The sequence below is a fragment of the Tupaia chinensis genome, unplaced genomic scaffold (assembly GCF_000334495.1).
Source record: "Tupaia chinensis unplaced genomic scaffold, TupChi_1.0 Scaffold142854_1, whole genome shotgun sequence".
Lineage (NCBI taxonomy): Eukaryota > Metazoa > Chordata > Mammalia > Scandentia > Tupaiidae > Tupaia > Tupaia belangeri.
The window spans coordinates 468252-483359 of NW_006202699.1; the positions used below are offsets into that span (position 1 = coordinate 468252).

Sequence of the window (15108 nt, forward strand, 5' to 3'; positions counted from 1 at the left end):
CTCCTCCCCCCTCGGGGATGGCTCTGTGCTTTTCAAGCCCCCGGGCGGAGCCCAGCCTGCTGGGAGGTGGTGTGGGGTCCCGGCCGCCCGAGTCCTGGCTCCGTGATTCGCTTCGCGCCACGCGGCCCTTTCCCGCGGCTGTGCAGAGCCGCCCCGGAGCTCCCCGCTGTCGTTCTCGTTCTCGTCTACATGGGCGCGACAGTCCATGGTGCTGCTGTGTCCGGGTCCTCGTGTGAACGTCCAGAGTGGCCAGTCCGACCCGGTGCAGTGGCCGGCGGCGTGCCATGCGTGTGTGCGCAAGGACAGCTCTGAGATTGGCCAGAAGCCAGGGGAGGCGAAGTGAACCGAAGGCGCTGCTCTGGATTTTGCCGAGGCCGGTTAGGGTGTGCCCTGTCCCCCCACCCAGCCGTTCGCGCAGTGGAGATGCGGACTGGCTGCGCAGGCCCCCACTGATCGCGGGCTGGCCTGGGGCTGGGGAGTCCGAGATCAAAGCTTCGCGTTTCCTCGCGTTTCCAGTGCCTGGTGGAGGCCTGGTGTTGGTTTACAGGCCCCCATGGCAGAAGGCAGAGGAGAGGGCAGGGAGAGAGAGAACGGGCCCTTCCCCTCTCTCATAGGGGCGCTAATCTCTCTCTCTCTCTTTTTAATTAAATTTATTTATTTACATTCATTCACTGTACATCATTGCAGCATACAAAGTGAGATTTTCCATCCAGAGTACACTGTATTGGCTCAATCAAGCACATCAACATACATGTTATCGTCAACAAATAATTTTCCATCTCTTGTTTCCTGTATGTTTTGCTTTTTTTCCCCCATCCTTGATTCCCTATCTCTTACCCTGGGCCTTCTCCCACTTTCCTCCCACACTGTCTCTGGTATCTATGTTTGCTTTCTTATACTTTCCCCCCCACATTTTATTGAGTCACTAAAGATCTTAATTAATCTAAATATTTCCATAGCAAGCACAGCTGATATACACATTTCCATGAACACAAGTCATAACCCTCAGTGAGCAGATGAACATCCTATACAGTAGCACCTTGCTGGGGCTACATATCTTACTGCAGGCATCAAATAGATATTTTTAATGCTTTTTTTTTTAATTTCAAGAAAGACAGTTTTAGTTATTTTTTCCCCTGAAACTTTTTTTTAAATTTAATTTATATCTCTTGACCTAAGGGCCCAAGACCCCAGCTCAGTCCCGTCACCTTGGGGTTAGGGTTCCACGGGTTTTGGAGAGAGACAAACATTTAGTCCCTAACAGTGTTCTCAAGGACGTGCCACGGTGTGTGACATGGAGGAGTCACTTGGTATACGTGAGTTGAATAATCGCATACATTTCCTCGGCTTCTCAAAGTCTGGGTTCCATAAACTATTAAGGCTAAGCTGAGGGTGATCAGCCTTTCCAAAGCCCTTGTGATGTACTACTTGCTGCAATTTTTTCTCCTCTTAAAAAAAAAATCTTATCTAAGATGATTCCTGTCTATCCTCATAACCCGAAAGACAGAGACCTGAAATGGGAGAGAAGCAGTCGTCAGCCCCGGGATTAAAACACCCTTGGGCTGGAGGACCTTGGCTTCCAGCGGAGAATGGGCATGCACACGCCTAGCACACACACATGTTCACGCACAGTGCATGTACTCACAACGCACATGCACAATGCACACATAGCACATGCACACACTCCGCACACGCACAGGCCCAGTGTGTACACATGAACAACACTCGCATAGCACATGCACAGTGCACACACAGCACACACACATGCTCAGCACACGCACATGCCCAGTGCACACACACACATTCAACGTATGCACACACTCAGCATATGCATACACAGTGCACACACAGTGCACACACATGCTCAGCACATGCACACACTCAGTGTACGCACATGCTCAGTGCAGGCACGTGCGCAGGACACAGCACATGCACAGTGCACACACAGCTGTGTGCACTCAGTGCAGACACATACAATGCACAGCACACACAGTGCACACACATGCTCAGCATATGTGCATGCTCAGTGCATGCACACACAGTGCGTACACATGTGCAGTGCACACAGCACATGCACACACACAGCACATGCACAGCGTACACACAAAACACAGCTCACAGTTCAGACACAGTGCACACACATGCTCAGTGTGCACACATGCTCAGTGCATGCACACACTGCATACACATGAACAGTGCACACAGCACATGTACACACACAGCACATGCACACTGCATACACAGCACACAGTGCATGCACAACACACAGCACACACACAGTGCACACACAGCACACAGTGCATGCATGTGCACACACAGCACTTGCACAGTGCACACACACCATGCACACACACGCAGCGTGCACACACTCTCAGTGTATGCACATGCATGGCACATACACAGCGCCACGTGAGCTGCTTGGGAAGGGAAGCATGTCACTGGGCTGGGACTGCTCAGGGAGTGAGGGGTCTCTGAGCCCCAGGTGAGGGGCAGTTCTGAGTGGAGACCCTCAGTTGGGGGTCACCAGCACATGTACATGTTGGGGAGGTGAGTGCAAGCCACGAGCAGAGTGCAGGCTGCTTGGTGTGAGAGCCCAGCGTGTGCTGGCACGGGGGATGCGCTGTTTTTATTCTTTGGCTTTGGGAATTCATGGAGTTTCTAAACGGGTAGGCTGCCATAGCGTTTTGTGAGAATGGCTCTCTCGGCTTGGGGGCCCCCGACTGTCATGAGGGCTAAGCCTGTGCATCAGGAGCGGGTGCAAACCCTGTCTCCTTCCTCTGCCAGCAGTCCAGACTGTGTCCTATGCCCTTCCCTGGGAAGATCCGGTGCCCATTTCTGAGTTCACTGTGTGAATGAGGTGGGACGCATGTTGTTTAGCCTGAAGACAGCGTTGTTGGTGAGAGGGCTGCCTCTGAGTCCGACCTGACAGCACTTCAGAACTTGGGACTATGTGAGATGCATTGCCTTCTGTGGGGCATGGTGGGGAGCCCTTGAAGGCACCTGAGGTTGTCCCGAGGGTGGTGGTCAAGTGTGGTGGCCACTGCAGGGTTCTGCTGGCCTCATGGGCTGTCTTCTCACTACGCCTTACTCAGAAATGTCCTGCACTAATGGGAGATGTTTATTTTTTGACAAGCTTCTCTTTAGGAGTTAGAAATGGAGTCAATATACCTTCGAAAGCACCTTGGGAAGTGTCTAACTCAGGGTCTCGCTGAAGTGGCCAGAGTCCGTCCAGTGGATCCAGTGGAATATTTAGCATTGTGGATTTACAAATATAAGGAAAATGTGACGATGGAGCACCTGGTACGTATGCATCTCTCTTTAGAAAATTAGAAGAATAGGGGCTGACAGGTGGCTTGGTGGTTAAGGGCACTGGACTTCCACATGTTCGAGTCCAGGACCTGGAGTCTTGCTTTCTCACTTTCTCTCTCTCTCTCTCACTCTGTCCCTCTCTGGTCAAATTAAAGTAAATAAATGAAGGATAAATAAAATAATTATTTAAAAAAATAGAAGCTTAATAATATTGGCCTGACTTCTCTGTCTTTAAAACATTTTTAATATTATTGTTTCTACTATAAAAATAACGTGTGTAATAGAAATTTGGACAACATGAGGGAATCAGGGAGAAAGCTATACCAAGGAGGCTTCTGTTCAGATTTTAGGTATTTTCTTCTATGGGTCGTGTTTTCCTACACCTTTGTAGTATTTTAATGTACTTATGGTCACATTCGATGAGTAATTTTATTTTGTGCTCTTTGTTCAAATGAAACACACATCTTCTCAGAGTACTGTGTAGTTTCCAAGTGGATAGAATATAATCTGCTTCACCCTTCCCCTATTGTTGGGGATTAAGATGCTTTCAAGGTTGGTTCTCCAAGTTGTTTTGTCCCCACTGAGCCACGCGCTGTCTTAACCACGTTTAGAGACAGGAGGAGATGGCCGAGCTGGAGCGTGAGCGGGAGCGCGCGGTACTGGAGCAGGAGGCCCTGGAGAGGCTCAAGGCGGAAGAGCTCCTTTTCCAGCAGGTGAGCCGGGAGGAGGGTCCTGTGGGGACCGCTGTGAGCTCTGGTGCCCCAAGCTCTGCATCTCGGTGCGGTGTCCTCCTGCTCAGCCTTTAGGACTGCATTGCTGGGGAGCATGGGGAGGTGGGGGAGGCAGGGATGGCACTGTCATGGAAGCCCAGGGGTGCTACAGTGAGGCCCATGTGCTTAGCCATGTCTTTGCTAACTGAAAAGTGCTCCCCCAGGCCCCTGGTCCCCGTGGGAGGCTGCATGGGTGGGATGGGGCCGGGCAGGGGGACCACACCGGTAGGTGGAGCCTTCAGGGAGGTTCGAGGGGTGGAGAGGTGCTCCGTTCTGACCTGGGCACACAGGAGGGCAGTGGGGTGGTTCCGAGTCAGAGGAAATGCCATCTGAGCTGCGGTCTGAGTGCACAGCCGCTCCTCGCCCGACGACCGACCCGTTTAAGGACTCCTCGGACTTGGGACCCCTTCGCCAGCCAGCTGGTAGCCACCACGCCAGCATGCGCACTCAGGCAGGACCACACGCGGCGCCGACGAGCTTGCGTTCGCTGCGTTCAGAGTGAATGACGGCCATGGGGCAGGAGCTGTCCTGCGGCTTTCTGGCCCTGTCTGCTGTCTGCTCTTCACGCGGACAGAGCGACGCTGCTCTGGGGTACTGTCCCATGGAACTGTCCCTCGGCAACTGCCCCCCACGCCACAGTGCACCATAGACATGGCCTCTACGCTGCTTACTGGTCAGCCTGGTCTCTTAACAGCCTCGTCATAGGGACGGGCCTTGTGCTTGTCAGCAGGGACAGAGGAGACGGGGTGGGTGTGTGTGGGCGTGTAGGTCTTGTGGCACGAGAGTGGGGAGCAGAGTGGGGACCTGAAGATTTGGGTGGGGAATGGTAGGAAGGGTGAGTTCATGCCACATATGTGTGAGCTAGGGAGGGGAAAGAGGCTTCAGGACTAACGTAACTTACAGAGACTTTCTGAACTGGATTGAAGCTACTGTCCCAGTTCTGCCATGCAGTACTTAACACACAGCACTACACATAGTACTTAGCACAGAGTACTACCACATAGTACTTAACACAGAGTACTACCACATCATACTTAGCACAGAGTACTACCACGTCGTACTTACCACAGTGCTACACATACTACTTACCACAGAGTACTACCACATAGTACTTACCACAGAGTACTACCATGTCGTACTTACCACAGAGTACTACCATGTCGTACTTAACACAGAGTACTACCATGTCGTACTTAACACAGAGTACTACCATGTCGTACTTAACACAGTGCTACACATAGTACTTACCACAGAGCACTACCACGTCGTACTTACCACAGAGCACTACCACGTCATACTTACCACAGAGCACTACCACGTCGTACTTACCACAGAGTACTACACACTGCCACGTCGTACTTACCACAGAGCACTACCACGTCGTACTTACCACAGAGTACTACACACTACCACGTCGTACTTACCACAGAGCACTACCACGTCGTACTTACCACAGAGTATTACCACGTCGTACTTAACACAGAGTACTACCATGTCGTACTTAACACAGTGCTACACATAGTACTTACCACAGAGCACTACCACGTCGTACTTACCACAGAGCACTACCACGTCGTACTTACCACAGAGTACTACCACGTCGTACTTAACACAGAGTACTACCACGTCGTACTTACCACAGAGTACAACCTTGTTGTACTTAACACAGTGCTACATATCGTACTTAACATGGAGCACTACCACATAGTACTTAACACAGAGTACTATCACATAGTTCTCAACAGAGTACTACCATGTAGTACTTAACACAGAGCACTACCACACAGTATTCAACATGGAGTACTACCACACAGCACTTAATACAGAGTTCTACCATATAGTACTTAACACCAAATACTACCATATAGTACTTAATGTAGACTGCTACCACACAGCACTTAACACGGGCTACTACCACACAGCACTTAACACAGACTACTACCACATAGTACTCAACACAGAGTAGTACTAGCATATAGTACACAACACAGACTACTACCATAGCACTTAACATGGAGTGCTACCACACAGACTTAACACAGAGTACTACCAAATAGTACTTAACACAGAGCATGGCCATGTAGTACTTAGCACGGACTACTACCATATAGTACTTAGTGTGGACTGCTACCACACAGCACTTAACGTGGACTACTACCACGTGGTACTTAGTGCGGAGTACTACCACATAGTACTTAACAGAGTCTTACAGTCTGGGCTGTCAGAAAGGTCATGATGCATTACATCATGACTTTAAGGCCAACTTGATCTTCAGGCGAGGGAAGGAGCTTATTATTTGAGTGTGTGGCTACAGAGAGAAAACACAGACCTGGCCAATAGCCTCTGTGCCTGATCCCTGTCCTTGACTGCAAGGGAGAACAGTCCAGGCCCCCGCGGCTAACACAGCTATTGGAAACTCCTGCTTCTGAGTCTGCATCCTCAGCCCTTGGGTTTCCTCTCGAGGCCTGTTTGTACCAAGGGCTGGGGCGGGTGCCACCCTGTTGCCCAGGCAGGCCACGCAGGGGCCGGGGCGGAGAACTATGTGGTAGTACTCTGTGTTAAGTACTAAGTGGTAGTACTCTGTGTTGAGTACTATGTGTAGCACTGTGTTAAGTATGATGTAGTAATACTCTGTGTTAAGTACTATGTGGTAGCACTTGCGAGTACTTACGAGTGTTACCCGCTGTGGGAGTTGGGGCTGTGCTTCGCGTGTCCTCCCTGAGGGCATCCCAGCACAGGCAGGGGACAGCCAGCTCCTGTGCAGCCCTCGGCCCTGCCTTACATTGACCTGAAAGCACAGAAACCACACACCCTAGCTGTCTCTGTGCAGAACCCGTGCGTTGTGCAGGGGGTAGAAGATAAAATAACGTCTACAGATTTTTGTGGCCAGTTAAAGAAGTGGGTTGGGCAGAAATAGAGAGAGGAGAGGTCAACCACCAGAGAGGAGCTTAAGAGAGAGTTAGGGTGGGCCAGCTGGTGATGTGGTGGTTAAGGTGCCGGATCCCACATGACCAACTCTGCAGTCTGAGTCCTGGACCTGGCGGCCTGAAAAACACGCAGTGTGTGTGCCTAAAATCGCAAGAGCAGAATGGAGGAGAGAGGCTTGTGGTGTGAACATCTCCCTGGGGGTGCTTTTTCACACTCCCTCTTTTCCTGTCTCTTTCTGGTGAACACACATACCCTATGGCAAAAATCTAAAAACAAAAAAACCCAAACAAACAAAAAACAAGAGCGAGCAAGGCTGAGGTGAAGGGAAAGAATCAAAATGCCTTGAGATTTGGCACCCACAGGCAAGTAATGGCCACTGTGTTACTCATGATGGGTGTGTGTGTGTGTGTGTGTGTGTGTATTTTTATTGCATTTTCTATGTAAGAACATTTTAAAGGTACAAGCTTTCTTTGTGTGTTTTATTTGTTTGAATATATTTCTAGCGGTTTTGCTCATGTGTGAAGAAAAGAATTGGGTTTTGAAAATTTCCTGAAAATGATAAGAACCTGGTTATGTTAACCAGTTTGGTTGGAATTTAATAATTGCCTTTTACATTATTGTTGAGAGATTGAAGTTATTTCACTTTTACTACTTGAAAGTTTAAGCTACCTACCTTGTTATTTTGATCTTAGTAGGGATAATGTAAGAATATCAAGAAATTACTCTTTTTTTTTTTTTTTTTGGAGAGGTTTTTCACTATAGGGCGTGTGCGCTCGCCAGACAGACAGAGAGAGACATAGAGACAGAAAGCGAGAAATCACCCCCCAGGGGGGATGGTCACGCCGCAGTCCCTTCTCCTCCATTCTCCTCTGGGGATCTTGGGCACGTACGCACACGCGCCACCAGGTCCGGGACGTGAACCGTGATCGACTACGTGGGAGTCCAGCGACATAGCCATTAAGCTAACTGCTGGTTCCCCCAAGAAATTAAACTTAAAAAGTTTTTGTAGATAAAATATTAATTACTATTTATAATCTCTTTATTGGTAAAAATATATTATTCTTAAAACGTACTTGTGAGCCTTTTGGCCGGAACCGCCATCTTCCAGTAATTCACCAAAATGACAAACACTGAGGAAAAGAGGAGAGGCACCCGATATGTGTTCTCTAGGCCTTTTAGAAAACATGGAGTGGTTCCTTTGCCAACATACATGCGAATTTACAAGAAAGGTGATATTGTAGACATTAAGGGAATGGGTACTGTTCATAAAGGAATGCCCCGCAAATGTTACCATGGCAAAACTGGAAGAGTCTACAATGTTACCCAGCATGCTGTTGGCGTTGTTGTGAACAAACAAGTTAAGGGCAAGGTTCTTGCCAAGAGAATCAATGTGCATATTGAGCATATTAAACATTCTAAGAGCGGAGACAGCTTCCTAAAACGTGTGAAGGAAAATGACCAGAAAAAGAAAGAAGCCAAAGAGAAAGGACCTGGGTTCAACTGGAGCACCAGCCTGCTCCACCCAGAGAAGCGCACCTGTGAGAACCAATGGAAAGGAGCCTGAGCTACTGGAACCTATTCCCTATGAATTCATGGCATGATGGGTGTTAAAAATAATCTGTGGTCTATAAAAAAAGTGTACTTGTGAAATGCTCTTAATGGGATGAGCTTAGCTTTTTAAGAGATGGTGTTGTTACTGGTGAGAAATTATTTTATAGTTTAGGGCTTGGTAAAGTCTTTTTATAAGGGTCAAATAGTAGGTTTTATGCTTTACAAACCTAGAGGTATAAGTAAGGGTATTATGTAGGTATTATGGTGTATTAGGGAGATACAATAAGAGAGAAAACAAATCCACAACTGTTTTATTGGAAAAATTTTAAATAATAATAACAATGTAATTTTTTGTAGTTTACTATTGAGAATGAAACTTTTTTTTTTTAAAGAATTTTTAAGAATTATTTTATTTTAACTTTATTTATTTATTTATTTATTTACTTACTTAAATTTGGCCAGAGAGGGACAGAATGAGAGCAAGAGAGAGAAAGTGAGAAAGAAAGTTGCCAGGCCCGGGACTCGAACCAAGACTGGCCAGATGGGAGTCCAGCACACTTTAACCACCATGCCATCTGCTGGCCCCGAGAATGAAACTTTTTTTAAAAAGATAGTTTTCCGTTTATTTGGAGCTCAAAGTGTTCCCTCTCATCAAAATTAATTGAAAATGTTCATCTGTTAATCCTGTTCTATAATAAGATTTTATGTATTTCATCGTTGAAAATGTCTTTTCATCTAGGCCGTCAAGTACTGCTATCCATCCATGTGCATGTAATTTAAATTTAGCAAAGTCATCTCTGTGAAGGCATCTGTAGAATTCTATTAGACTTTTCTCTTTATATTGGCCCTTTAGCAATAGTCATTGCCTTGTAGATTTTAAAAATTATTTATTTAACTTTTATTTATTCATTGATTTATTTTAACTTGACCAGAGAGTGTCACAGAGAGAAAGAGAGGGAAAGTGAGAAAGCAAGCCACCAGGTCTGGGACTCGAATCATGGTTAGCCATGTGGGAGTGCCCGGTGCCTTAACCACCATGCCACCTGCTGGCCCCTGCCCTGTAGATTTTTAAAATATGGAAACTTTGTTTGCATTTACATTGTGGCCAACAACACTCTAAAACTGGGAAACAGATCCACTTCAAATTTCTGTGGGCATGGAGACCTGATTTCTGGTCTCGGTTTGGACAGCATCCTGTGAATCAAGCAGCTTGGCATTACTTTTGGTGCAAACGACAATGATTTTACAGTGGAGTAAGTTTTATATGAGTGCTGCTTTGCCTAGTAATTGTAGTTTGACTTAGGAAACATTATCCTGTCTGCAGCAAAGCGAATTTCCAAAGCCATTTCATGTTCAATAGTGGTTCAGAATGGTTCTTCTCATCTAGAAAAAAATAAATCTTGTATACAAATGACCTCCAAAAATGAAGTCAAGAAAACATTCCTACTTACGCGAGCATTGACAAGGACAGAATAACTTAGGGATGAACCTAACAAGGAGCTGAAAAGTCTGTACAGAACACTAACCCATGGATGTGGACAGGTGGAGACCCAGATAATCGTAAGGTACCCTGTGTTAATGGGTTAGAATAATTAATGTCGTGAAAATGTTTTAACTACATAAAGCGAGCTATAGATCCACCCCCATCTCTTCAAAATAATTGATGTCATTCTTCACAAAAATAGGAAATAGAAACCCTAAAATTGGTTTGGAACCATAAGAGACCTGGAGTTGCAAAGTAAAAATAATCGGAGACAGAGCAGGTTGGGGCCGCACCCCAGATTCTGCATCGTGGTCCCGCCAGAGCCGGCTAGGGCCGTATGTGACAGCACGAACAGACAGAGCCCACAGAGCCAGAGCAGAGCACAGACAGACAGAGCCCAGAGGGCCAGAGCAGAGCATGGACAGACAGAGCCCGCAGGGCCAGAGCAGAGCGCGGACAGACAGAGCCCGCAGGGCCCGAGCAGAGCGCGGACAGACAGAGCCCGCAGGGCCCGAGCAGAGCGCGGACAGACAGAGCCCGCAGGGCCCGAGCAGACCCACGCATTTATCGTCATCCAATTCCCACGTACCTGCAAGAAGGCGGGGGTGTGGCGGGGGAGGGGGCTGCTGGCCGTCCAGCAGTGAGTTGCATCTTGGGGGCACGCCCGCTGTGAGGTGCTGGTGTGTATCCAGAGACATCTCTGAGCGCACTGGGGCACATGGACATGTTCCAGGCCGCTGCAGCTGGAGGAGGCTGTGGGGTCAGGATCCTGTTGGGGACACTGTCTCTGTGTTTCTCTCTTGCTCTGTCTCTCTCATTCATGGAACAAGTAGATACACAAAATTTAAAAAGAAGCTACAATGGGGAAAAGATGGTTTCTTTGGTAAATGCTGTTGGTAGACCTGGACAGCCATGTGCAAGACAGTGTGAAGGGACTTGTGTCTTTTTTTTTTTTTTTTTTTGAGAGATTTTTGCAGTGGGGTGCATGTGCTCACCAGAGAGAGAGACAGAGAGACAGCAAGTGAGAAATCACCACCCCCCCGCTTCCCCGCATGGGTATGGCCATGCTGCAAACCCTTCTCCATTCTCCTCTCGAGATCCTGGGCACACACATGCATGCATCTGGCGTGAGAGAAAGCGGTACCAGCGAAGGTCCTTGACTGGGTCCTGGCCATGACTTTTTGGATGTGACATGAGAAGCTCAGGCAGTGAGAGCAAACGTATACATGTGGGACTGGGTCAAATCAGATGCTTATGCACAGCAAAGGAAGCAACCAAGTGCAAGAGGAGCCCGTGTGCCTGGGGAAAATGCGAATCGCATATCCCATGAGGGGTTTGTATCCAAAATCCATCAGTGCCTCAGAAGATTCAACAGCAAAACAATGAGTAACCTGATTGGAAATGGGCAAGGAGTATGAAATAGACATTTCTCCAAAGAAGAATGAAAGTGGCCAGCAGGTACAGGAGAAGGTGCTCAGCATCGCTCGTCAGAGAGGTGCAAGTCAAGGCCCCCGACAGGCACCCCCTCCCACCTTGGTGAGGGTGTGGAAGAAGGGGAGCCGTCGTCTGCTGGCGGGAACTTGGTACAGCCGAAGACGAGCAGAGTGGAGAGCCCTCGGGTAGTTAGACATGGAGCTACCATGTGACTCTGTACTCTCCCTGCAGGGTGTATAGCCTAGCCAAAGGAAATGAAATCAACGCCTCACAGGACTGGCTGCGTCCCTGTGCCCATCACAGCTCTGATCACAAAGGCCACAGTGTGGAAGCCAGCCATGCGGCTGCCAGTGGGTTGGGTTGGGTGTGAGCAGTTCTCAGCTTTACAGAGAAGGAAATCCTGCTGTTTGTGATGACCTGAGAGAAACTGGATGTGTTATGTTAAGTGAGATAAACCAGATATGGAAAGACACTGCACGGTCTCCCTGACATGGGGAATCTTTGAAAAGAAACAGAGTGTGTAGAAACAAAGAACTGTTTTACCAGTGGGGGGCGAGGGCGGTCGGAGGGGGTGGTCGGAGAAAGTTGCAGTGCTGAGAGTGCGCAAACCCAGCCATCTCAGGGACAGCCCAAGGACCACGCTTAGTAACACTTCTTGGGACCAGCAGTTGGAGTAATGGTTACATCCTGGATTCCCATGTAGTCGACCGTGGTTTGAGTCCTGGACCCGGTGGCTTAAAATCGTGCTGGATGTGCATGCATGCCCAAGATCCCAAGAGGAGAATGGAGGAGAAAGGATTGTGGCCTGGCCACCCCTTGGGACGTGATTTCTCTCTGTCTCTCCAGTGAGAGCATATACTCAATGACAAAAATCTCTCTCAAAAAAAAAAAAAAAAAGCACAGCAGTGTGTCCAGGGAACGTGTCGCAAACGTGGACTCCGTGGTGTCGCAAACGTGGACTCTGTGGTGTCACAAACGTGGACTCCGTGTGCTCTGCCATGAAAGGAGCCAAGACGCGAGATGCTGGGCTGGCCACCGCAGTGACCGCTTCTCTCCACGTTCATCACGACGTCATGCCTCGGACCCACACATGACGTCAGGCATTGCGCCAGGCCGTGGTGTGGTGGTGAAGACACTGGCCCCACCTGCTGACCGTGCAGGCTGCCTCCCGGACCCAGCAACACACACCTGTAAAACACACCAGGCACACATCTGTGTGTGCCCAAAACCCCAAAAGGAGGAAGGACTGGAGAATGGGGGTGGCATGAGCATTCCACGTGGGGTGCTTCCCCCGGCCCATATCTCTCAGGTGAGCACATGCACCCTCTGGAAAAAATGTTAAATATTGAATCTTGGCTCTGAGCTAAAAAATTCACAATATAAGATTACCACTGTCAAGCTATGTAACTGCTGTGTGGTAGGACAAGTTACGATATGCAATATTCAGCTTCTATTTCCAACAAAAATTCACAGACTGATGAAGGCTGGGCCTACAGGAACCAGCGCAGGCCACCGCTGAAGAGAGGCTCCACAGCGGACAGCTCGGCACCACCCACAGGGCTGCAGGGGCAGGGCAGGCCCTCACTGGCTTTGAACATCCTCTGTTTCCTCACAACATTGTTCAAGGATGCCTTTTTTATTCTCAAGAACAGACAGGGAGACAGAGAAACAGAAAGTGAGAAATCACTCCCTGGGAGGATGGCCACACCACGATCCCTCCTCCAGGCTCCTCTTGGATTTCGGGCATGCACATGAGTTTCAACCTGCTGGTTCCAGGACTCGAACTGTGGTCAACTATGTGGGAGTCCAGTGCCTTAACCACTATGCCTGCTAGCCCCTATTTATTAATTTATTTAAAAATTTTTCTATAGAGCACTCATGCTCATAGAGAGGGAAATCGAGAAAGTAAGCCACCAGGTTTGGGACTTGAACCACGGTCGGCCAGGTGGAAGTCCAGCGACTTAATCACTATGCCACCTACTGGCCCCCAAATTTTCTTTTTTCTAAAAGCAATAAAGTTTCTTTTATTTCCTTCATGAAGGAAGAACATGAGAGAGAGTCAGCAGAGATGCAGAAAGGCGGGATGGGCACCCTCAACAGGGTCTTGTCACACCACGACCCCTTCTGGACCCTCTAGCTGGTCAGACTCAGTGTGCACCTGCAGGTGTGTCCTGGTGGTTCACATCCAGACCGCCTGGCCTCAGTGGCGTCCAGTTCGCAGATGGGTGTGTGAGGGGTGGGGCAGGCGCCCTGCCTGTAGCTGTCCTAGAGAGCTGTCTGCAGGGCCCGATTCTTCAGTCACGCTCCAGGTAAATAGCAGCTGGCAGTGTTGGGAATGTCTACTACTCACCCAGAGTTAAAGAAAACCCTTCAGAATCACTTGCCTCATTTTCCTCTCAGATGGCACACACCCACCAGAGAGACAGAGAGGGGGAGAGGAGGGGCGCCCACGGGTGTGGTCCTGCTGCGTGATGTTCCACCTCCCCTCTCCTTGTCTGGGCACATCGGGCACAGAGTGCTGCAGTGGGCCGTGGTGCTGTCGGCCGTCCCTGGGGCTGTGGGATGCGTGACACAGCACCACTGGGGGCTCTGCCTACCCACCGCACTCTGCTGTCCCCCCCGGGGCAGAGACAGACCATAGGGAATGCGGGTGACTGCAGGTCAGAGCGTCATTCACGGACAGAGTTTAGAACCACAGGCGATCCTCATGGGCCATGAAGTAGACCCCTGCTTTCCTTCCCCTGTTTAAGGGCAATAAAAATCACCTTAGCTGTGCAGACACGGGCTGGGCGGGTGTGGCCCCGGGCCGTCTGCTGACCCGGCTCCAGTGCAGCGTAGATGCGATGTGGGCAGCGACACGCTGCAGACTAGCCGTGGCCCAGGCGTCTGATCAGGGTTTCCTCACCCACTGTTCTACGAGGTCTGGCTCCGTGAAGAGCTTTAATCTGAAAAACTCACTGCACTCTTGCTTATAAGTTGAACACAGAAAGCTACTTGATTTTGTATACATTGTGCTCTCTATAGTTAGCAATTAAGAAACTTTCTTTTTACAATCTTAAGGTGATATTTGTAGACACTAAGCTATTAGATGACTGTGACCATAGTTCTGTAAGACCCTGAAGCTGAGGTGAGTGTAAGCCAGTCACCCCAAGACACTTACGAGGCGTGTTCTGACCCCACCCCTCCTACTAACATGTATGTTCCCGCACACGCAGCAGCAGCTGGCGTTCCAGCTGGAGATGGAAATGCAGGAGAAGGAGAGGCGCCGAGTGGAGGAGCTGCAGCGGGCGCAGGCGCAGCTGGACAAGGTACGTGCAGCCCCCATGCTTGCCCGCTGAGGGCCATCGGGGCCCTCCACCATGTCCTCCGCTGTGACAGCTGGAAGAGCAGGGGCAGCTCGGCTGGTGAGCGGTCTGGTCCAGCCCGCCACCTTCTTGACTCTCAGCTGACTAGCTTCAAAGATAGGGACCTGGAACCAGCAGTTAGCGTAATGGCTATGTCGCTGGACTCCCACGTAGTCGACCGCGGTTTGTGTCCCGGACCCGGTGGCTTAAAACTCACGCCGGGCGCGTGTGCGTGCGTGCCCAAGATCCCGAGAGGAGAATGGAGGAGCAGGGATTGCGGCGTGAGCCT

At 49.4% G+C, this 15108-nt stretch overlaps 1 protein-coding gene across 3 annotated transcripts in view; it reads left to right on the forward strand.

The window, feature by feature from the left end:
• Positions 1 to 3138: 3138 nt before the first annotated feature.
• Positions 3139 to 15108, forward strand: part of DYDC1 (DPY30 domain containing 1) — a 19552-nt gene continuing 7582 nt past the window's right edge. For 2 of the 3 annotated variants that reach the window (XM_006163743.1, XM_006163742.2), the window contains exons 1-3: positions 3139 to 3300; positions 3921 to 4022; positions 14691 to 14783. In XM_006163743.1, coding sequence (XP_006163805.1) covers positions 3154 to 3300; positions 3921 to 4022; positions 14691 to 14783 — 342 coding nt within the window. In that variant the 5' untranslated portion in view covers positions 3139 to 3153. The remainder of the gene's footprint in view (positions 3301 to 3920; positions 4023 to 14690; positions 14784 to 15108) is intronic. The other variant, XM_027766388.1, reaches the window with a different exon arrangement.